This window comes from Malus sylvestris, chromosome 4 (assembly GCF_916048215.2).
Source record: "Malus sylvestris chromosome 4, drMalSylv7.2, whole genome shotgun sequence".
Lineage (NCBI taxonomy): Eukaryota > Viridiplantae > Streptophyta > Magnoliopsida > Rosales > Rosaceae > Malus > Malus sylvestris.
This window is the reverse complement of record NC_062263.1, coordinates 16,619,743-16,645,191: the sequence shown is the minus strand read 5'-3', so window position 1 is coordinate 16,645,191 and position 25,449 is coordinate 16,619,743. Positions and strand designations below refer to the sequence as shown.

The following is a 25,449-nucleotide window of genomic DNA, read 5'->3' as shown; positions in this document are numbered from 1 at the left end:
TAGCCAAAGTACATGTCCAAGAAACTGAGCAGTTGGTTCATGGAAGTTGAATCCACTAGTGGATCAATTCGAGAAACTAGATAAAGATATTTCAAGCATGCTTTGTTGAGGTCGGTGTAGTCTACGCAAACCCTTCATTTGCCCTTCTCTTTCTTCATTACTAGCACGATGTTGGTAAGCCATGCTAAGTGTACTACCTCTTCTATGAATCCGGCTTCCAATAACTTGTCGATTTCTGCTTCGATGATCGCCACTCGTTTGGGTCTAAAATATCTTCTCTTTTAGATTACCAGTTTGGTAGCGGGGTTGATGTGCAGTTTGTGGCAAGCTATCTTGGGGTCGATGTTAGGCATGTCGAAAGGTGACCATGCGAAGACGTCACGATTTTCCCTAAGAAAAGCCGTGAGTTCCTCATTTTCTTTTGGGCTCAGACGTGAGCCGATTCTAGCAGTCTTCTTTGGCTGCTAATGATAAAAAATGATGTGTTCGGCATCCTCTTTGAGTTTTTATCCCGTCTCGTCTGTTTGCGCGTTAATTTAGACACCATCTTCTTGATCTATCTGCTGTAATTGCTATTTGGTAACTTCCTTTTGGACCTCGGTTACCTTTACAAGGGTAAATGTCTTCTTTTTTTACTCATTTAGTACTTGCACACTGCATCGTCGAGATGTGGCCTGGTCAGACTTGATTTCTCCAACTCTTCATCCCGGCATGTGGAATCGAATTTTTTGATACTTGATGGAGGTTACGGCATCCAAGTTTATCCACCAAGGTCACCCTAGAATCCCATTGTAGGGAGATGGGTCGCTTACTATCATGAGCATCTGCTTTAAGACAACTGGCGGTGTTCTCATGTCAAGTGTAATGTTGCCGATGACAATCGAGGTATGTCCGTTGAATCCGGTAAGTACCTCTGCTCGCATATGATTGTGTTTTCCAGGCCCATTTTCTGAATTACTGAGAGCTGAAGTAGGTTAACCGCACTTCCGTTGTCAACCATCATTTTGTCGACTATAGCGTGGGCTAGTTGGACGGATACCACTAGTGCGTTGTTATGTGGGAAGTCAATGCCCTCGGCATCTTGCTCAATGAAGCTAACGATAGGTCCAGGTTGGGTGTTGATTGCCTAGACCTATGAGACTAATAAAGCATGCTAGATCTTTCTCTTCTTAGAGTTGTTGGTGGCCCCAAGTGCTCGGACTAGGCGAAGATGCCATTAATCCGAATTGTCTTAGTTGGCGGCTCTTCGTCGATGTCTGTGTTCCTTCTAGGCTACGCACCTGGCTTGTCTAAGTATATGTACCTTGCCTTCTTTCACCAGTTTCTCTAGGTATGCGCAATACTTGGTATGGTCCAACTTGGAGGTATCTCTATTTGATTGCTTCAGTAGCTTGAACCAAGGTTCGCTCTTGATGTTGCGGAAGATTTGGTGGATCAGGATAGAGAACTTAAAGTAGTTCTTGGGTATCGGGCTTCCTTTAGTCGGGGATCGATCCCTATGCTTGGCCTCATGCCTGCTTTGTTGTTGTACTACTTCCCGTCCTCCTTCTTTTGAGCTACTGCCGATTCTTTTTAAGGCTGCTCAGGTGCCTTGTCTGCTCACAGAGCCTTGTCCCAAAGTGCATGCGTCTCTGCTAGAGCGAAAAAGTCTGCCAGAGTTAGATTTTCTTTCTTGATCAATTCTCCAAACAACTAGTGGTCTGCTGAGAGTTCTTTTTGGAAGGTTGCACTAGCTATCGAGTCGTTGCATCTGACTACCTTTACCTTCTTTGCTTTGAACCTCTTCACATAATCGTGAAACAACTCATTTGGGTTCATCTTCACGTTGAACAAATGATCAAACTTCTTCTTGATCGAGCGATATGATGAATACTCCTTAGTGAAAACCAAAGAAAGCTCATCGAAACTCCGGATAGACTGTGGCGGCAAGGTGTGGAACCAATCTTGCACCTCGCCTTGTAGAGTGGTGGCGAATATCTTGCACATGAGGGCATCGTTGTTTCGATAGATGATCATTGCGCTTCGGTAATGCTTTAGGTGTCTTTCTAGGTCACCATGTCCTTTGAAGAATGTGAAATGTGGCATGCTGAATTTGCGTGGAGGCTCTGCCTGCTCAATCTCGTCCTTGAAAGGTAACCTGTTTATGTTGGAAATCACGCAATCGCTCAGCCAGAAGCCTTTCTACTTTTTCCTGAATTTGCCTTTGTTGGAGTGGCGGAGCTCTTGGTTGCTCCCGGTCGTGACCTACTAGTCTAGGCTGCTCTTCTATGGGTTCGACTCCTTTATGTCGCAGATGCGGTGCATGTGGTACGTTCCTAACATACGAGTGAGTTCTTTGTAGGCTGCCAGTTGAACTTGAGCCGGATTGAGTGACTGCTTCTTTATGTCTGTCATACTTCATACTCTGATGTGAGGTAGAGGATGCTCCTTACGGGCTTAGCCGTGAATGAACACTTCGCCTGGAAGGTTAGTCATGTTGATTATTGAAGTATAACCCTAACCGTGAGTGTATGCTTATCCATGGGCCTAACCGATAATGTACGCTCCTTTGCGCGTTAAAACAATAGTATATTTATCTCGGGGGCGCAATAGGGAGTGTACACCACCAAAACGCTTAGTTCGTAATTGGTCGAAAGGCTACTTGCTGGGATACTACTGGAGAGATTCTTCGTCTACCCTTGTCCTACTTGGGGACACCTCGTATGAGGCATGCTGCATCTCGATATGCTGCAAAAGTTGATTTACCAAGGTTGTCTGTTGTGCGATGGCGCTTGTCAACTCTATTACTTGTCGAGACAAGTGTTGTTCGCCATTTTGGTTGGAAGAGCTTGGACGGTATGCGTCTCCTTGAGTAGTGGAAGTGTAATGGACTCCGTATGCAAGATTTGAGTTGGGAAATGTCAAATCCGCAGAGAAATGAGGTAAAACTATCCCTGGTTCAATCATCGATCCAGAAATCTAAAGTCGGGACTGTTAAACCAGTCTTGGACCAGTTTGGATTACTTGGAAGGCCACAGGTGTGGGCTAGATCTCGGATTGGGCTGCAATAATAGGTCGGGCCACTGGCGTGGGCTGCCCCGCATGCAATGCACGTGGGCTTTGGGCCTTGGCTCGACTCAGGAACACACTAGGCTTGCGCTGGCCTTAGGCCAACGAGTGTTGGGCCGCTTCTCCTATCGTAGCTGCTTGGTTATGAGCCTACTTAAGTTAGGCCGTGCTAGGCTCTTTTGTGGCGTGAGCACCTGGGCTTGCAACTATAAGGTGACGCCTTCACCGTGGGCTTGAGCTTTACCAAGGGCCGCTGCCGTGGTTGCTACCGTGGTGGCTACCATGGTGGTGCCCCATAGGGGTGGTGCCACTCCACTCGTCGTTGCGTTGAGCCTCGTGGATCGTAATGGTCTAAATCCTTGAATGTAGGAAGTTCCATTCATTATGGTTTCTAAATTTCTAGTAGTTGTACTTTTCTTTTACGTTTATTCAAAGAACTTTATAAAAAATTCTAGGAATAAGAACGTACAAAGAATCTACAAATGAACAAGAAATTAGAAACTTTGAATGCGAGAGTCTTCTTCGAGTGTGTGAATTAAGACCCAATTAAAGCACCAATTTGTGGATGCAAATTTATGTCATCTTCTCCTCTGACGAAAATGCACCTGCAAAATAATAATACCTAAGATTAAGGCCAAAAGCCTTACAAGCCCACAATGAATAGGGGGGACTTTGGCAGAAAAATCTTCGATGTCAAAGTTAGAATTTGAAATAGAATGTGTTTGGGAATTTTTGGGTAGAGAATGACTTAGCATTTTAGTGGGAAAACATGGATATTTGTAGGGGAGTGACCTACCCTATTTGGAGAATAGGGGCCGGCCACATATGGTCAAATTGTGAGTGTAATTGCAAGATATTATTAAATAGGAAAATTGGGAGTTACCTTTTGAGTGAGGATTTGATGAGAAGTGATGAGTGGGTTTTGAATAAATACCATTTTGATCACCCTTGACTCTTTCTTGATTGAGCCGTTATTGTCCGTTGCATGAGCGTGGGAATCCCGGTGTGCCTTGAGGGTAATTTTGTCTTTTTTACCTAAAAGTATACGTGTTACCTTCATAATTTTCTTAATTATTTTTTGCTCCATAATTTACATGACTTTATATTATTAACTCGAAACGCTACAATGACGATAAACATGTTTCATATCCTATCCTTGAATGGACATGAAAAGGTGACTCAAACATCAAAATCCTTTTGTGCTGGATTTACTTAATTTGTGTTGGTGATAATATAATTCCACTTGTAAAGGTGGGAAGGGCGGCTAATCTGGACAAGAAAAGTTGCTCTCTAATCTCAACCATCACCAACTGATCGACATTTTAAAAATTTATTCAATATTGAATAATATGAAATTCCACTAAATTTATTATTTAAAGGTGAATAATATGAAATTCCATTAAATCTTGTCTCAAATTTAGTGGAGACCCCATAATTACTCATTTTCCCCTTCCTCTATATAATTAGCAAACTCTTTGCTAGCTAATCATACATCAACCCACAAAATTATACCTCAGTTTATGATAAATCCTCTCTTCGAGCAGTTAATAATTACCTTATAAAATATGAATGCGGTGGCACTTTTATTTGTTGTGATGATGACCAGCTCTTGCTTGGCAGCACCAAGGAGGGTTATGTTGGGAGGAATGTATGGACAAGAGCAGCCGCAGCACCACCGTGTAGAAGGCGGAAAAGCCATGGAGAAGAGCATTGTTAAGTACCCGAGAAGCTGCTTGAACGGCCACAATATCGACAACCACCATAACATACCTAGGCAGTATTACAACAACCCCAGTGGAGGCGATGGTAGTGATGGAGAAAATGGGTAATATCGACCTAATACTTCATCGACGTGGGATTCAACGCACGCTAGCTAGTACAACGTCGAGTTAGTAACTTTGTAGATGTGGAACTCAACGCACGCTAGTACAACCGAGGGTGTCACGAGTCCTGCCGGAGGAGGGTAATATCTATATGTGAATACTAAATGTATGATCACTTGTTATAAGTTGAAGTGGAGTTAGTACTTTATGTAAGGTTTGATATACAACATCTAGTGTAGTCTCTAGACATGGTATTTCAGTAGTATGAATAGACTTGCGATTATGTAGGCCAAAATAAATCGGGTTTTACAGTTTTAAAGTCGAATATGTGTTTGATTCTCTCCAATGTAACAAAAGTGGATAAACAAATATGAAATGTTTACTTACAAAAAATGAGAATGCAAGTGCCAGGTCTCATTCTAATTTCTAAAAAATTCTATACGGCATGATATACAACATCCAGTGTGTTAGAATCTGGTATTTTGTGTATAATTTGATGATGATTTTGTTGAGCTCAGAAGAAAAGAAGAAAACGAGGATAGTGAAAATCCAAAGATCACATAGCACAAGTCATGCTCTCGGTGCTTCTCATTTCATTCATGTACTCCAGTTCAAAATAGCCGTTAGGCTAGAGAAAATATAGGGGAGCGAGCTCATCCAACCATACATTTACAAAGTCCTGTGAGACCGTTTCACATGCTTACATCTGAGCCTAAGACTAAAGAAACAATCTCAGCCCTAGATCTTTAACAAACAATTGCCACATCAAAAAGATGTTAATTAAAGCTAAATAAATTAGCTTAGACCTTAACAACTAACACTCCGTTCAAAAGTCTCAACTGATTTCTCCTCAAGCAACCGAACCTGTCCTCTGCCAATGGTTTGGTGAAGATATCAGCAAGCTACTCCTCACATTTGTAGTATTGCAAATCAATGATTCCTTCTTGAATTGCATCTCGGATAAAATGAAACTTTCTCTTGATATGCGTGGACTTTTGGTGAAATACTAGATTCTTTAACATAGTTATAGCTAAAGCATTGTCACACATCAATGTAGTAGGCTCAACTTGTTCTTCTCCAAAGTCATGCAATATAAATGTCAGTCAAATGGCCAGATGTAGCCTCAGATGCACTCATATACTTTGCTTCAGCTGTAGAGAGTGCCAAACCTCGTTGTTTCACTGATGCCCAAGAGAATGCCCATTGCCAAAGGTGAAAGCATAACAAGAAGTGGATTTCATGTCATCCTCATCTCCACCCCAGTCACTGTCACATAAATTAATGAGCAGTGTTGAATCTACCTTCTTGTAGTTTATCCCATAGTCAATTGTTCCCTAAATATATCTCAAAACCCTCTTTGCAGTACCAAGATGTCTAGTTGTAGGAGAATGCATGAATCTAGGAAGAGCACAAGGTGAGTACATGATATCCAGTCTTGTTGTAGTCAAATATAAAAGGCCGCCAACATTTTTCCTATACAATTCCTAACATGTTACTTCATTTCCATCATATTTCCTCAGTTTATCAGTAGGAGTTAAGGGATTTGACAATGACTTGCAGTTTTGTAAACCAAATTTCTCAAGCAAGTCTAGTGTATACTTCTTTTGACGGAGAAATATGCTCCCTTCTTGTTGGATTACCCTAATGCCATGAAAGTGATGCAGCAAATCAAATCAGTCATCCATACTTGCTCATCATATTACATTTGAATTCTTTGATCATCTCAATACAACTCCCAATGTAGACAATATCATCTACCTATATTGACACAATGAGTGTTCCTTGGCATTCTCCGTGTTTAACGTACAAAGTGGCCTCACTGGGACTTTTCCGAAATCCACATTGCAACAAGTGGGTGTCAATATTGTCATACCAAGCTCTAGGGGTTTGTTTCAACCCATATAGAGCTTTCTTCAGCTTGTACACTTTGTGTTCTTCATTTCTGACCATAAAATCATCTGGTCGATCAACATAAACCTCTTCTTCAAGAACTCCATTTAAGAAAGCAGACTTGACATGTAACTGATATAGCCTCCATCCCCTATGTGCTGCTAATTCAATCAGTGTCCTTATAGTGTCTAACCTACCCATAGGTGCAAAAGTTTCATTGAAGTCCATTCCAGGCTTCTAAATGTACCCTTTGGCAACTAACTTTGTTTTGTGTTTTTACATAGAACCATCCAAATTAAGCTTGGTTTTGAAAATCCACTTTACACCCACAATTGGTTTTTCACTTGGTCTATCAACCAACTCCAAGGTTTTAATTTTTTTTTTCAATCATGGCAATCTCATCATTCATAGCCTTCTTCTAGGCTTCATCTTGAGCTGCTTCAGTGTAGTTTTCTAGATCAATCACACTGAGTTTGCACTGAGCAAACACTTCATTCAAATCTCTCCACTTCTTGGGAGTAGTATCGTAAGTATCTACAATCTTAATTTCATTTCGATTCTGAGATTTGAAGAGTTGAACCATGGTCACTCCTCTCAGAATTAGTGAATACATTATGAGTACTAGAACCAGGTTCATGAGAGTGAACCCAAGACTAGGGACTATGACCAGGTAGCTTAAGAGAATCAGAATCATTCTCAATCTAAGTAATAACCACTGCATCTTGTTCACTGTCCCAAGGTACAATTACATAAATTGTCTCCTTGGTTTATTCAACTTTGCACTCTCATCAAATACAACATTCCTTGAGACAATGATCTCGTTGGATTTCAAATCATAAACCATGTACCCCCTTTCTCTGGTTCCATAGCCAACAAATATTCCCTTATGTCCAGCTTTATCTAATTTATGTCTTTGCTCTATCTAATTTATGTCTTTGCTCAGATGGGATGTGAGTGTAGTATATTGAACCAAAGATTCTCAAATGCTCGACTCCTGGCATTCTGCCACTAAAGTCCTCAATGAAGTTTTGTTCTGCAAAGTTTAGTGGGACATATATTTAGTAAGTAGACTATAGTGTGCACTGCCTCATCCCAGAATTACAATGGAAGCATTTTCTCATATAGCATAGTCCTTGCCACCTCCACAATGGTTTTGTTCTTCCTTTCAGCAGTTCCATTTTGTTGTGGAGAGTATGCCACACTTAATTCTTCTCAATTCCTCCATCCTCACAAAATCTTTCAAATTCTAAAGAGATGTACTCCTCCTCTATCACTTCTAAGCCTTTTCAGTTGAAATCTACATTGTAACTAACCACGGCTTTAAACTTCTTAAATATCATAAACACATCAGACTTGTTCTTTAGGAAATAAACTCAACACATCCTTGCCTTGTCATCAATAAGGTAAGGAAATACTTGTTCCCTCCAACGATCTTTGTCATTGGCCCACATACATCAGTATGCACCAGTTCTAAAGGATTAGATTCCCTCCAAGTCTTGTCTTTGTCATGCCTCTGTGAGCTTTTCCTGTAGCACATCCTTCACATACATGATCAACGCCTGACAATTTTGGCAAGCTATAGACCATTTCTTGCTCTTGAAGTAACCTTAAACTTTTATAGTTTAAGTGACCAAACCTCATATGCCACCTCCAAGAAGAACCAGCAATAGTAGCTTTGTTTGCCATCACAGGATTCAAAGATTCAAATGCTAAGGGAAAGCATTTGTTGCCCTTCATTGGCACAGTTGCAATGTCATCCTGCAAGTTTCTATATCCATAGATGCAAACCATGAAATCTCCAAACAAAAGCCAGTAGCCATGCTCCACCATCTGCCCTACACTCAGCAGATTTTCATCTAATCTAGGCACAATCATAACTTCAGGGATGTATCTAGAGCCCATCTTGGTTTCTACAATCAAAGTTCCCTTGCCAACAGACTCCACAAGTTCACCAGTTCCCATCTTCACGTTGCATCTCACACTTGTATCAAAGTTGATTAAGTGTGATTCATTACTAGTCATGTGCTTGCTACAACCACTATCTAGATACCAAATCCCATGATTCACTTGCGGCTTCTTGACAAACATAGAAAATCATGGCAGTGTCCTGAACTTGATTTGCATGGTTGACTACCTGAGTCTTCTTTGGTTGGTGACAATCCCTCATCATACGTCCAAACTTGTTGCAGTTATGAAACTTGATTTTCCCTTTGAACCAACATTCTCCATAATGAGCTTTATCACATAACTTGCATTTCTGTTTGCCCATATTTGTGTTCTCACCTTGCCTCTCAGCTTGCAGCGGTTTGTTTTCCCAATTCTTAGGCTTAGATTTCCAATTGTTCTTAGCTTTTGCTAGAACCTCCCTGTGCTTAAGATTTATTCTAAGCACCAGAATTTACACTCATGCTGGCAAATGCTCTCTCAGCACCCAAAGAATCTTCCACATGTCTATTTAACCTCTGCTCATAACTCTTAAGAGATCCTACAACTTCTTGCACGGTCATGCTCTGGGTGCTTCTCATTTCATTCATTCACTCCAGTACAAAATAGCCGTCAAGCTAGAGAGAATATAGGAGAGCCTATGAGCTCATCCAACCATACAATTACAAATTCCTATGAGACCTTGCCACATGCTCACATCTGAGCCTAAGACTAAAGAAACAATCTCAGCCCTTGATATTTAACTAACAATTGCCACATGAACAAGATGTTAATTAAAGCCAAATAAATCAGTTTGGACCTTAACAACTAACATAATGTAGTCTCTATACATGGTGTTTCGGTAGAAATATGTGTTCAATTCCGAATTTCATGCAGACGATCTTTTTATTTTGTTTTTGTTCCAAAATTTAGAGCAGAAAAACCTAACACCTGATCAAACCCGCAAAATGCAGACATTAATAATTTCCTAGCACAAGCAGCATGGATCGAAGTTTTCAAATTATCCGAAGCAAATTTCTACAAAAGTAAACGGGAGTGTGAAAACGTCAAATACAAAGCTCTTGCTTGCAATAGAAAATTTTGCTCAACTGTTGCAGAGATGACTAGTGAATACTGATTTACTGCACCAGTGATATTGACTTTGGCAAAGCACTCATCTCCTTTTGTTCAACCTGTTGTAGCCAAACGACACCTGGACAAGTTTAGGTTACATGACACTTTCTGTATCCTAATATGTAAAAGTACAAACAGATAAAAGTCTAGCCTCGTTCTTCAGTTCCTTTCCACAGCTCCTTAAAATATTTCTCCATTTGTCCTGCAGCGTGCACAAGTAGTGAAGTTAGAAGTTAAAATGCAAAGGCAACTGTTCAACTGAAATTCAACTCCTATCCTGTAGAACACAAAATGGAGAAAGCTAGTAGAAATCTGGACTGTAAATTGCGCATGACGCCTTCACGGAGCCTGCCCCAATTTAGGGGGGCCTGCGCTCTGCGTAACTGGTCCTCTCCATTTTCTGTGCAAATGGAGAGCATATTATTCCCATTATTGGAAAGCTGTGATGTACCCTGAGATCTAGTGGTGTGCAATAAGGAGAAGATGCAAATAGGAGCCTTTTTATATCTGTCCATTGCCCAACTCCGTATTGAGAAATACTATCAACCAATGTCGTCACCTCAGAGGCAGTCCACATCCTTTGATTCTTCCTTCAATCGTGCTTTGTCGATCTTTTTCTTGACACATAGTCATCTTCAGATTCAGATGTCAAAAGTTGCTCATTGGACTCATATGACTCGTCAGATTCATCGCACTCAAGCATCTGTGCAGAATAACAAAGACAATTGAACTTCTGAAACTGTGGCGTTACATGACCTAAAAGAAAATTTCACAACACTATTGATAATCATAGTTGTTCAAAGAAAAAACACAAATTCATTCTGATTTCTATATTTTTTTCTTTCTTTCCAGTCAATAAACATCACAACTGCCCGGAAGCACGCCAGCAAAACACAAAGTTAAGAAATGAGAGACATAATGTCAGGATAGATTTACAACTCCTGATACATTTAGAGTGCTAGTTTTCTTTGGCTAGGCATAATGCAGGATAGCAGTAGCCATGGATTCAATAGATTTTAAAGCTAAAGCAACACGCTCACATCGAATTCAACGCTATTTAGCAGGCACAAAGGAATAGTAGACCAACAGTCCAGTTCTACATGAAAATGTATAGCAATCTGCAGACGGTCATAGTTAAATTTCACTGTTTATGAAATTACTGATAACTGTTAAGAAAAATTAAAGCAAACATGGAAAGAGAAACAACCATACAACTAGACTAGAAAGACAGAGGACAAAGAAGTTGGGAGAAATTTTCTTCCAAAAATTTCAAATTTAATGTAATAATACTAATAAATATGTGCAGGGTTGAACATTTTCCTACCGAAATTGATGCATACTTCTTTCGACGTGCTCTTTGCTTCCTGAATTCAGCCAGTGTCTGGTTTTCAGAAATTAAATCATCCCCGGTTACTAATGCCAATGTCCTAGGCCTCAGATGATGATGTTTATTTTGTGATCTGACCTTCGAGCGTCGACTCTCTATAGCAGTAACAGCAGAACAATCTTCCCTCCCCTTGGAATCTTTTGACATCTTGTCCGAAAATTCCTCAATGTATCTTCGAGTAGGCTTACGTGGTCTTTTCTCCTTAAGAAAAGCAGCAGACACCATTCCACTTACTGAAGGTTTTTCATCAATATCTAACTCATCAAGATTTTGTAAAATGATTGAAGCAGGATAGGCGACTGGTGTTCGACGTCTTTTTTTCTGCCTGAAGTTTCCATGGAACCCATGAGTTACTGCCTTGTCAATAGAATTATTCTTGCATTCAAATTCTTGAATAGTCACAGTTGACGATTCAGATATCCCAACAGCACTGTTACTTAATCCTGGAGACTGACTTGCAGAACTTGAGTTTGTTTTACGTGATCCTTCACAAGAACCAAAACCCGGTTCAGAAGCTTGTCCCATGAATCCAATATCTGCACTCGGGAAAGAAATAAAGCATTAGAAAACACAAGCAAAGAGAAAGCAGACCATAAATGTTATTATGATGAGACAATTTACAAAAAATTTCACCTAGAAGATAATTATCGCAAGGGCTTGCAAGACCATTTATTGCATGTATATCGTCCACTTCATCAACTTCATCCAGCAATCCGTCAAGACCCTACTAAATCACTATCCCATCAAAACAGCAATCACATACGCGAATATTCAGCATCTAAATAGACCCAGCATCCCCTTCAAGTGTTACATCAAGTGTTATAGAGAAATGATGCGACATAATACTTGAAGGGGTGCTAATTTCACGAAGAGATCTGATATATGTTTATCCACGAAGTTAGATACATACTCCAAGTTCTAATTCATTGTGTCTTCCCTGAGGATGAGCAGAAAGCAACCCACCTTAAGAAGACCAAATAATATACAGCATTAGATTGAGAACAGACGCAATGCCAAAAATTTATTTAGAAAAATGAAACCAAAATACATTGTATGGTCCGAACTCAAAGGCAATTACCCGACATCAATTTCGATTAAAATCATTTGATGTCTATTTTATCATCAAAGAAACAAGATTTCATTACATGCTGTGCTGGTGTCAAATGACTCAAATGTTAAAATCCATTGTACAATCTTTTTCTTCCATTTTATATTGGTTTTTTCAGTAAGAGGGTCTTCCTGAGAATCTAACTTTAGGGATCGAAGGTCAAGAATTTAAATAATACACGTTCAAAGTGTTCATATTTCACATGCTTCATACAAAAGGAAAAAAAAAAACTAGGAGGACTTAGTGTTATACGTTTAACTAACAAGGGCACCGAAACCGCAAAAGTAGCATTTAGTAGCATTACCACTGCATGTATTAAGACCAAAGTCATATCCACAGGAAAAATCTTCCATGTTCAAGCACTGTCCTGCATTCTCCTTGTCAAAACATAAGACGCCATCTACCGTAACATATTCACTTTTAGGTTCGGCTAGTAAATGCTCAATAGTTTCGGATTCATCTTCTAATGCAGGATCGAAAGAATCTTCCACTTTCACCTATAACAAAATTGAAGAAAATAAATTATACAAGTGACAATCCCACTCAAGGAACTAAAGGGAGACGTAATTTTAATCACTAAGACTTGTGAGTGCACAGAAGCATGATAAATAAAAGCAGTTCCGTAAAAAACTAACAGCTCCTCACCCTCTGGGGTTTCATGTTGACGAAGTTCGTACGCAAATGTGCTTCATGATCCATGTCATATTATGCATGTCATATTATGCTTCTAAAATTGATCCTGCAGTTCTAAGCATTCATCAGTTTGATTGCCTCGAAAAACAACCAAGATAGACAAAATATGCAGATTCCGTTAAACAGCGGAGTACACTAATACAACAACAGAAATTATCTTCAAAGCTATTCTAAACAACCACACATCGAATATCGTTACTAAGTTCAGTCTCCTTAACATTCGAGTTAAGTTCGAACCACCATTCGAGAATATATGAAATCGTTCGCTGTCACTCGATGGGGTGTATTAAATTTGTATTTTGAGAGATTTTAATTCCTTTTACATATCTAAGGTTAAGCTTTGAAAGGAAGAAGTGGTTGTAACTTTGAAAAAGATGAAGCATAGAAAAGTAGTGGGCTGAGATGATATACCGTTGGAAGTGTGTGGAAAGTCTTGGGAGAGATGGGTATAGCATGGCTCACAGACGTTTTCAATAGGATTTGAAATCAAAGAAGATGCCAAATGAGTGGCGAAAGAGCACTTTGGTGCCTATCTATAAGAATAAGGGCGACATACAAAATTGCATGAACTATAGGGGTATTAAATTAATCAGTCATACAATGAAGGTCTGGGAGAGAGTAATTGAGCATAGACTAAGGCAAGAGACACGGGTGTCGGACAACCAATTTAGGTTCATGTCAAGGCGCTCAATCATGGAGGCAATCTATCTCTTACGAACATTGATGGAGAGATATAGAGATATGAAAAAGGATTCGCACATGGTCTTTATAGATTTGGAAAAAGCGTATGATAGGATCCCAAGAGACATTCTTTGGAGGATTTTAGAGAAGAAAGGAGTACGTGTAGCATATATCCAAGTTATAAAGGATATGTACGACACAGCAAGGACTGTTGTACGAACTCATGAAGGACAAACCGAAAGCTTCCCCATAACTGTAAGGTTACATCAAGACTCATCTTTAAGTCCTTACTTTTTTGCATTGGTAATGGATGAGTTAATGGGACATATTCAAGACGATATTCCTTGGTATATGCTTTTCGCATACGATATAGTGTTGATAGATGAAACTCAAGAATGAGTAAATGTGAAGCTTAACCTTTGGAGAGAAGTGTTGGAATCTAAAGATCTTCGCCTAAGTCGGTCAAAGACAAAGTATATGGAGTGAAAGTTCAATGCAAACGAAGGCTCAAATGTTGTGTGACCGTCGTACGCCACTGAAGCTCAAGAAAAAAAATTATAGGATGGCAATAAGGCCAACAATACTTTATGGCATGGAATGTTGGGCGATGAAGCATCAACACGTACATAAAATGGGTGTAGCGGAGATGAGAATGTTTTGTTGGATGTGTGGGCACACGAGAAATAATAAGATTAGGAATAAGGATATCCAAGGTAAAGTAGGAGTAGCCAAAATTGAAGGAAATATGAGAGAAAATTTGGACATGTGAAACGAAAGCCTATTGACGCTCCAGTTAGAAGATGCGATTACAGGACAGAGGTTCAGGACCGAAGAGGTAGAGGAAAACCTAGAAGGACTTCGGAAGAGACTCTAAGAAAATATTTAGAGTACTTGGATCTAACAGAGGACGTGACACAGAACCGAGTGCAATGACGTTGTAGGATTTATATAGCCGACCCCATTTAGTGGGAAAATGCTTTGTTGTTGTTGTTGTTGTTGTTACATATCTAGGGTATTTGTAAAAGTGCATGAATTGTGAAACTGATCGTGCAGAAGTGCACATAAATAAATTATTATAGATGATGTTAGTTTGTAGTTTTGGCTTGGCTAAGTAACAAGTCTATTGGGGGCATGGCTAGAATTTATAAATTTTGGTTTGATTGTTTTGAGGTTTAGCTTGTTGGGGTTTGAACTTTTGTCTCCTCCTTAAATGCTACAAAAAAAAACATTATGTCCTTAATTCATATACTATGCACACAATTAATTGTAGGTGACAAATAAATAATTGGTGATATTATGGGCATCCAAAAACTATAAAATGTGTGAAGTAAAACTTTATTAAAAAATTTGCTTAGGGAGAGTTTAGTCACTAAGTTTTTTTTTAACAAACAATATTATTTACAGGTGGTCTTAGCAAAACAACAGACTAGTAATAATGTGGTTGAAATTCACTTTTGACGAGAATGAAACTTAAAATCTCTCATTCAAACTGAAGAGAAATATCATTAGATTGTTGTACTAACCACTTGTTAGAACCTAGTCACTGAGTTTTAGTTAGGAAAAAAATAGTTATGTAGAGTTTTAGCTACAAAAAATTAAATTTCACGAAGTAAAATCATATTTTCATAAAATTTTACTACTCAGTGCTTGTTTTCTCAGCAGCAAAACAAAAAGTAAAAAGTGGAATGCAAACAATACCTCATCAATGAGCATGGAAACCCTAGCCAGCTGAAAGCTTGCCGATCTGTGATCTCACCGACAATACAAAAAATGAAGATCTAGCAGAACTCGGAGGTAGCCAAGCGGGGACACCGAGATCTGACCATAGAGAAATCCGTGGGAATGTTCGAAACCGAAAGGCCTCATAAGCGCCAAAAAGCGACACGAAGAGATGGAGGAGGAGATGGTGGGAAATAATGAATAGAATAGTGACAATGACATAGATAGTAGTGAGTGTGAACTGGGGGCAGTTTGGGTATTTTAAATTTGGATTCTTCTTCTCTGTTGTTTGTACTGCATGTTTTAGTGGTACTAGTTAGGGGTGGGCAAACGGGTACAGGAACCGCGGGTTGAGACAGGTAATGGCGGTTCGGGGCGCATACGGGCCGGTTCTTAATTTTGTAAAAATAGATCGGGGCGGGTCGGGCCGGGTAATTGAAGTATTCAATCCAAGTCGGTTCCAAAAGTGTAGGAACCGCGGGTACCCGGACCGGCCCGTGTGTGATACAATGGACGGACAAGATTTAAGATACATCTCTCCATCCAATCTCAACCGTCTGTTTCAACCTAGCCAATTCCACCTCTTGAGTTCAAGAAGCACCCTCTTAGACTTCAGTCTCTCAAATTCTCAGACTCTCCCTCGACTCCCTCTCCCTATCCCTTCCTTCCCTAGACTTCAACTCTCATACTCTCTCAGTCTCATTCACACACTTACTCTCACAGTGCTCACCGCCGTCGGGACCAACACAATAGCACCATCAACTCCGCTGTCGCGACCACCATCACTCACCCCATCACCACCGTCGAGCTCCAACTCTCAGACTCTCACAGCGATGTCGCGGCCAACACAACAGCACCACTTCCGCCGTCGCGACCACCATCATCACCCCATCATCACCGCCGTCGCAACCACCTACTGCTACTAAAATTTAGGTAATTTTGAATTAGGTTTTATTATTAATGTGAATTTCTGGTGTAGGGATTTTAGGGATTTGCCGAAGCAAGAAGAGGTTGCTGTGGAACGGGAATCGTAGATAGAGACAACGTCACTGCTGTGCAATACAAACTCAGTCGGAACTTGTTCCAACGTGACTCAATACGTGTTTTGGGATAGCGTCCATCAATCTCAAGCCGCTAACTAACCATTGGATAAGAGGATTATACAAATCTTTCTGTATCTCAAAAAATGTTTAAAGACTGCTACTACTTGCTTTTAAATACTGCTATGTTCTGATTGATTTAGCTAAACAGTTTTAACGGAAGAGATTTTATACAGAACCAATTAGATTTAGCTAAACATTTAGCAAATCTTTTGCAGTGTTTTGCAAATTTACCAAAAGACAGCACCAAAATGCTTTGGTTAGGCGTAGCTACTTATAGGTAGTTAGTTTGGTTTTGGCAATGTTCATCATACGGTTTTTTATTTACCATTCTTCTGTTCTTTTATGTATGAAGATGATCTGTTTATAACACAAGGATCGTATTTAAGAAGTTAAATTATGTTTTCCTTTTTGTCTTAACTGATTTTGTTTTCCCTTTTTTTCCTTGTAGGCACTCCATGGACTGAGGAGGAACATACTAACTACATAGCTTGGTAAAGGTGATTGGCTGACAATATAGGTGCCAGCATTGGTCTTCTTTAAATTGAAAGTAAGTGATTTAGTTTAGACCTACATTTACCATGGGGAAAAACACAAGAAATGTTATCTCTCTTTTCTTTTTTTCTTCCATGAAATAGATTGGTATTTGGCTGTCATGTCTGTAGACTCTGTATTGCTGTTTTCAGATTGCATTTCTGAGTCTTTAGCTATTTGCATTTTTCTAAGGCTCTTGGTGGTTTTAACAAAGCTACCGAGTTATATTTGTTATACATGGTTTTGGTTAATTCCATATGTCACTGGTCCTCTCGTATATTTTCTTTAAAATTTGTATATGTCATAGTGTGGGAAGTTAAGAGTTCCAGTCACCTTGTTAGATCCCTGTTAGTACAAAAAATAAACCTTTGAAGTAAACAACTATCTATTCAACTTCACTAATCTAAATAGTTCACTCATTGTAACACTATATTGGATGTGCTCCTAGATTTCGTCATCAACATTCATCCGTTTTTAGATTTATAGGATGCACTAGCTTACCCAAGTCATTGCACTTCATGTTATGTTAATGATGTGTTATTCACAAATTTGAATCCTTACGGAAACCTGTCAGATAATTTGACATTTTTTCACTGTTTCTAATAAAATCTGTTTATGTTATGCAGGACACAAATCTGTGCAGTTTTTTCAAACTGCAATCTGTGCAATATGTGCAATCCGTGCAGCAAACATTTTTAAACAGTTAAAAAAAAAAGGACTCGTGTACCTGGACCGAACCGGCCCGTTTCAACCGGGCCAGGTAAGGTCCATTTCTTATTTTCATAATTGTAATGCCCGGCCCAGCCCGCCCCGTCTCCTTTAATTTAGGGTCCGGTCCGGTCCCTTCAAAAATGGGCCCGTGCCCAGCCCTAGTACTAGTACCCAGAAAGTAAGAGAAAGGTGGCTGTGGCCAACGAGGACCCGTTGCCGACATTTAAACGGGGTTGTTGGCGATTGTGGTCATCAACGTTATGATTCGTTTGACGACGTTATGGAAGCATGTGAAAGCCGACCATATATTTTATTTATATTACGATAATATTATGAAGATTAAATTTATAGATAAAATTTATAAATTAAATGATGTATCATTAATAAGAATGAACACATTTATCAAAACTTAAGTAATAATTCAATCATCAATTTCCATATTATTTAGTTTACAAAATTTTACCTATAAATTTAATTTAGCTCTCATTACTCTTTATATATTTATTTTTAAACAGTTTACCATGATATCTTCGTGCTAATTAATATGCTCCAAGTATCAAATTATTGATTAGAAAAAATTTAAAGACCATTTAAATATAACACAACTCAATGTCAAATTTGCTTAATTTGTATTTATTATGATATGTTTGCTTAAACTTTGAGAAGATTACACACACACACACACACTTAGTTCTTAATATTTCAAGTATTAGATTATAAATTCTAACTTGAGCGCCTTATAACTTTAATTTTATATGTGCTAGTAAACACATAGAATGTCAGGGTAAAAAAAGTGTATTAACGCATAGGGAATCAGAGTTAAAAAAAAACGCATAGGAAGTCGGGAATAAAAAAAACATGTAGGAAGTCAGGAGTAAAAAAACACATATTAAACGCATAGGACGTCAGAGTAAAATAAATGCATAGGAAGTAGGCCTGGCAAATGGGTCGTGTCTGTCGTGTTCGTGTCGTTTTCGTGTAACACCTGTTATCTTAACGGGTCGTGTCGTATCACACCTGTTATCTTAACAGGTCCTTAACAGGTTGGGTCACTTTACCCAACGGGTAAAGTGACCCAACCCGTTATGACCTGTTAAGAAATATATATTGTTTTCTTATATTTGCACATACCACACTTTGCCACATAAATATTACTTCAAAACATTAAAACACATAATTTAATATATATATATATATATATAATTATATTATATTATATAATTATTTTAGTTTTTAGGGGTATAAAATTGTTAAATTAATATATATAATTATTATAGTTTATTCATACTTTCATTAAGTATAACATAAGATTTTGTGATATTCACTAGTGTAATTTTTTAAATTGAAGATCGAATTCATTCATTGTATTCATATAGGGTCAAGGAGTGTAGCTGTAAAAAATCATCAAAATCGGAGTTAAAATAAGCGTTAAATCGTGATTTTTCGTTTTATAACTGTAGAAAAGTTTTGCCCCATTACTTGATCTATGAATGTTTGTTTTTTACAATTTTTGGCGTATGCGATCTTGAAGTATATATAAACATGTTTGACGATTGGATCGTTGAAACTAGTTTCATAGAATACGTATCCCATCAAAACAATAGATTCATTAACACTTAAGAGTTTATTCTTACTTTCATTAAGTATAACATAAGATTTTGTGGTATCCACTAGTGTAAATATTTTAAATTGAAGATCGAATTTATTCATTGTATTCATATACGGTCAAGGAGTGTAGCTGTAAAAAAATCATCAAAATCGGAGTTAAAATAACTGTTAAATCGTGATTTTTCTTTTTATAACCGTCGAAAGGTTTTGTCCCGTTACTTGATCTCTATATTTTTGTTTTTTGCAATTTTTGGCGTATGCGATCTCGAAGTATATAAAATCATGTTTGACGGTTAGATCGTTGAAACTAGTTTCGTAGAATGTGTATCCCATCAAAACAAGAGATTCACTAAAATTTAAGAGTTTATTTATAATTTCATTAATTATAACATAAGATTTTGTGGTATCCACTAGTGTAAATATTTTTAATTGAAGATCGAATTCATTCATTGTATTCATATAGGGTCAAGGAGTGTAGCTGCAAAGAATCATCAAAATTGGAGTTAAAATAACCGTTAAATCGTGATTTTTATTTTTATAACCGTCGAAAAGTTTTGTCCCGTTACTTGATCTCTGAATGTTTGTTTTTTGCAATTTTTGGCGTATGCGATCTTGAATAATATACAAACATGTTTGACGGTTGGATCGTTGAAACTAGTTTTGTAGAATGTGTATCTCATCAAAACAATAGATTCACTAACACTTAAGAGTTTATTCATACTTTCATTAAGTATAATATAAGATTTTGTGGTATCCACTAGTGTAAATATTTTTAATTGAAGATCGAATTCATTCATTGTATTCATATAGGGTTAAGGAGTGTAGCTGTAAAAAAATTATCAAAATTGGAGTTAAAATAACCGTTAAATCGTGATTTTTGTTTTTATAACCGTCGAAAGGTTTTGTCCCGTTACTTGATCTCTATATGTTTGTTTTTTGCAATTTTTGGTGTATGCGATCTCGAAATATATACAAATATGTTTGACGGTTGCATCGTTGAAACTAGTTTTGTAGAATGCGTATCCCATCAAAACAATAGATTCACTAACACTAGAGAGTTTATTCATAATTTCATTAGTATAACATAAGATTTTGTGGTATCCACTAGTGTAAATATTTTAAATTGAAGATCGAATTATTTCATTGTATTCATATAGGGTCAAGGAGTGCAGCTGTAAAAAATCATCAAAATCGGAGTTAAAATAACCGTTAAATCGTGATTTTTCGTTTTATAACCGTCGAAAAGTTTTGTTCGGTTACTTAATCTCTGAATGTTTATTTTTTACAATTTTTGGCGTATGCAATCTCGAATTATATACAAACATGTTTGACGGTTGGATCGTTGAAACAAGTTTTGTAGAATGCGTATTCCATCAAAACAATAGATTCACTAACACTTAAGAGTTTATTCTTACTTTCATTAAGTATAACATAAAATCCACTAGTGTAAATATTTTAAATTGAAGATCGAATTCATTCATTGTATTCATATAGGGTCAAGGAGTGTAGCTATAAAAAATCATAAAAATCGAAATTAAAATAACCGTTAAATCGTGATTTTTCGTTTTATAACCGTCGAAAAGTTTTGTTCGGTTACTTGATCTCTGAATATTTTTTTTTTGTGATTTTTTAATGATGCGATCTCGAAGCATATTCAAACAAGTTTGACGGTTGGATCATTGAAATTAGTTTCGTATAATTCGTATCACATCAAGTTCAATGGTGTATATATATATTTATTAAGTATATTTAAATCTATTTATTTTGTACGTATAATTATTATAGTTTTTAGGGGTATAAAATTTAATTTAAATATATATATATATATATAATTATTATAGTTAATATTTTGGGGGTATAATTATTATAGTATATATAATTATTATAGTTAATTTAATATATATATATATATATATGATTATAGTATTTTTTTAGGGTTATAAAATTATTAAATTAATATTCTGCTTATCGTGTATCGTGTTACCCACGTGTATACCCGAATCAACCCGTTATCTTAACAGGTGCTTATCTAGTTACCCGATAACGACCCGATTCGTTATCGTGTCGACCCGAACACCTGTTAATTTCATGTCGTGTCGTGTCGGGTTATCGGGTCGTGTCAGGAATTGTCAGGCCTAATAGGAAGTCAAGGTCAAAATTATCTTTTACCCTTATTAAATGCATGGACATTTAAGAGTCAAAAAGGAAGTCAAAGAGTCATAACTCAGAGCTACCTTTTACCTTTATTAAGGGCTAGTTTGATATTACTGTACTGTTTGGATCCAAAATAATACTTTGGGCCGAGCCCATGATTGTCCTTGGTCCAGTAAAAAGTATCAGGAATATCCCCACTTTGGGTTCGACCTAGTGGAGTTCGGTCGAATCCTATCAGAAGATGGTTTCGCTTAGATAAGGGTGAAGTGGCTGAATCATAGTACCATAAGGATTCTTCAGAAGCTAAGGATGCTTCAAATCAGAAAAGATGTCGAAGGTCAAGGGTTGAATTTGAGTGATTAAGAAGCTTGGTTCAAAATCCTATAGGAGTTATGATTGGTCGAGACCTAATCAGATTGAGTTGAGGAATTCTAGTCCAAGTGAAATTCCAACTTGTTCATCGAGGAAATTGCTACAATAAATAAAAAAGGGAGTGCATTATTCAAAGCACCTTCAAATCAACACACCACTACCCTGCACAAAAACAACCTCTCAAACACCTTGAGATTTTTATTTTCTTTTTTCCTACCCCAACACATCTTTAATTTGGATAAATAGCACTGTGAAGGCAACTAGCAACATCTTCAGTTTAGCCTCTGAGGTCTTGTATTTTGAGACATATGCACGAGTCTCAGTCAATCTCGAACTGTGATCAGCATTCATCACTTTCTTCCTTGCTTTTTCTTGTTGGATAGTTGCACAAACATTGTTGAATGTGGGAAGCTCTTGACTCATCAAGATGTGACTCCTTAGATCCTCATACTCGGAGTTCAAACTCCCCAACAACTGGTAGATTTTGTCTTCCTCGGCTGGTTTTAGGAGAATGGTAGGATTTGTGGTATGTGGAAGGTATACATCCAACTCATTCCACATGGCCTTGAGGCTTCCAAGATGTTGAACAAATGTTTTCCCTTCTTGCTGGGCACTGATAATGTCCTTCTTAAGTTGAAAGACACGTGCATAGTTGTTTTGATTTCCATACATATCCTGCAAGGTTTTCCAAAGCTCACATGAAGAATTGTAGTAGTTAAAAATCTCAGCAACATGTTTCTCCATGGTGTTGAGCAGCAAAGACATGACAAGTTAATCCTTGTAAAGGCATGCACCTTATGTAGAGGACGAGCTGACTGGAGCTTCCACACTTCCATTTACAAACCCTAATTTCCCTTTGCCTCTGAAAGCTAGTGACACAGCTCGAGACAAAGGAAGATAATTAAACTCATTCAAGAGAACTGAGCACAAGCGTTGATTGGTGTTAACCTCGACGTCTGAGAAATTTAAATGAGAGGTATGCTAGATGTCACCCCCAATATTTATTGAATCTTCTTCAGCCATGGCTTAAGGTTGAAGGAAAGATGTAGCAGAAAGAATGGCCAGAGGCAGGTTACAAAACCTGCTCATATTCCATTAGGTGCACACACTCTTATTCCAACAAACAATGCAAAGGACAAAAGAAACAAAAAAATCTCCCCCTTCAGTAATGCAAAAAAAAAAAAAAAAAAAAATTGACAAGGTAGACTATTTGACTGAAAGTTCAAATTTTTTTAACCCATTTGACTATTTTTGAAATCTTTACTTTCTAGAGTTTGTTTCATGTTTATGAGTGTTAACTGAAAAGGTTTTTGCAGCCATGATGATGACACATAATGTGTAATGTACTTTGTTGGTGTAGAATGTTTCAGGTCGACGGGCCGAGGGCCCACTCCAACAACACGGATATTGTCCCCACTTAACCACCTGCACAATCCTCGGGTGTGAGATTTTATCACAAAAGACCTCGATGTTAGTTAGAGTGGGGTAATTCTATTTAAAGTACTCTTCCTCATTCCCTCTGTCCGATGTGGGACAATTGGTTTCAACACTCCCCTACACATCAGTAACCACATGGAGACATGTCAGGGCTCACCCATCGCGCGGGGCCAAATGAGGACCCACCCAATCACGTGGCATCTTTGGCCTACGTGGAGCCATGTCTGGATTCACCCATCGTGCGGGGCCAAACGGGTACCTACCCAAGCACGTGGCAGTACAGGCCCGTCCCTTAGCTTTGCTACCATGTATAATTTTTCAGGTCGACAGGCCAATGGCCCACTCCAACAATACCGATACTGTCCCCACTTAACCACCTGCATAATCCTCAGGTGTGGGGTTTTATCACAAAATGCCTCGGTGTTAGTTAGAGTAGGGTAATTCTATTTAAAGTACTCTTTCTCCTTCCCTCTGTCCAATGTTTGGTTTCAACAATTGGTCAGATAAGAAAGGTTTCATTTGATGCCAACATCCCCTGATGATAACAAACTGGAACCTGGCATGTCTACGGAAATGGAGCACAAGCGAGCACGTGATGGTAGTGATGAGGACCTCGATGTGCTTCCTGCTTTTGGTTGATGAGTTTTCATGCATTTCAGTTTTCACTGTTACTATTTAACCATCAAATTTTAGAGACAATGTAGTCCATGATCAATTTGTGGTAACCACTTAATGAATTTTATATTGAGTTCTTACAATGGAAAAGTTCTTTGTAATTCCTTCATAGAATGCGCTATGTTGACATATGTTGCATATGGGAATCTGGCCCTGGGTATTTAGTGTATTCAAAATTATTAGCTTCCTTAAAACTCTGTATGTCACGCGTAGCATGCCGTTATGTTAAAAAACCTTTTGCACCCACAAGGCGTGTGCAGAAAAACTAGTATGATAAAGGAGAAAAGACAAAAAAGGAAAAAAATTGAACATGGGATTCAAACCTCCACGTTTCCTCGCACGCATAGCATTGCTTTTTCCCCTAACTTCCCACTCCCACATTAGTATTTCCTCTACATCTTTGGCGTAGCAAATAGAGAACTTTTTTAGTGACACATGGTGTACCATCCCGTATTCCGGTCACATTGAAAAGTCTCTCTTGCAAACAGAGCGAAACAGTTATATAAGCGGTCAGCAAAAAAATGGGTACAAAATCCCAACGACGTGGCTTCATAAACTCAACTAGAAGCTTTCAAGAGAAGAGCAAATGAATTTTCAATACAAAAATGGAGTAGTGGTTTTGGATTTTTATTTTTTATTTTAGGTTTACTTCTGAATTCATAAGTTAATAATTCCTTTTGATTTTTGTTTTGGTTCTCCCAATCGCTCCTACAGTGGGTAATTATCCTTTTTTATCTTCCAGATTCATCCCTTTTTATCTTGCAGATTCATGATGAAAGAACACGTTCATTCATTCGGTCAACGCTTTAGGGTTTTATGGTGTCAAAATCGCATCGTATTTGTTTTGGATTTTTGCTTTTGCTTCAAAATTGACTGAATCAATCTTAATGGGTCGTATATTGTACAAAGGAGTGTTATGTAGCGTTCCATATTCCTATGAATAGCAATACCATTGTAGTTGTTTCTTGGCACCATGAAGATGTAGTTGACCCACGTCAATCTACTTTCTGCGTGGAGTTTCATGCTTCCAAAATGCTGCAGGTATTTATTCTTCAATGATTTAGAGCCAGAGGGGTTGTAATGATTGTATTTTTCTCTCTAATAAATACGTGTTATTGCCCAGCATCATTAGTCATTGGGTCAAGGTGAAGCATCATGTTATATTTCTCAAGGGTACAATGATTTTGTGTTGTTATCTTAGACAGTGGGCTTGCAGGTACATTTGTTAAGGTTTATGTCCTAAGAGCTCTCTCTCTCTCTCTCTGTGCGGGCTGTGTGTTGATTTCAAAGCTGTTCCTACATTTTCCTCCTCCCCCCTCTCTTTTCTGTCTGTTTTTGTAGTTGATATTTTCCCTCTCTCAGGTTATTCGACGGAGGTGGCATTTTTTATGTGTATTTCTTCATTCGTGCACTGTGTGTAAATCCGCTTCAAAGGGCAGTCATATTTCTTCT

At 38.1% G+C, this 25,449-nt stretch overlaps 1 protein-coding gene and 1 long non-coding RNA gene across 2 annotated transcripts; one reads left to right on the top strand and one right to left on the bottom strand.

Moving 5' to 3' along the window:
• Positions 1–9,653: 9,653 nt before the first annotated feature.
• Positions 9,654–15,576, bottom strand: LOC126617708 (uncharacterized). The gene is made up of 8 exons (XM_050285750.1): positions 15,386–15,576; positions 12,959–13,052; positions 12,618–12,810; positions 12,116–12,168; positions 11,839–11,929; positions 11,143–11,741; positions 10,270–10,521; positions 9,654–10,020 (listed from the first exon to the last, which is right to left on the bottom strand). Exons 2-7 carry the CDS (start codon positions 13,010–13,012, stop codon positions 10,411–10,413), a joined length of 1,101 nt encoding a protein of 366 aa, XP_050141707.1. The 5' UTR covers positions 13,013–13,052; positions 15,386–15,576; the 3' UTR covers positions 9,654–10,020; positions 10,270–10,410.
• A 417-nt stretch (positions 15,577–15,993) lies between these two features.
• On the top strand, positions 15,994–18,194 carry LOC126618460 (uncharacterized). The gene is made up of 3 exons (XR_007621725.1): positions 15,994–16,339; positions 16,958–17,026; positions 17,667–18,194. It is a non-coding gene; the product is annotated as an uncharacterized LOC126618460 (long non-coding RNA).
• Positions 18,195–25,449: the final 7,255 nt, after the last annotated feature.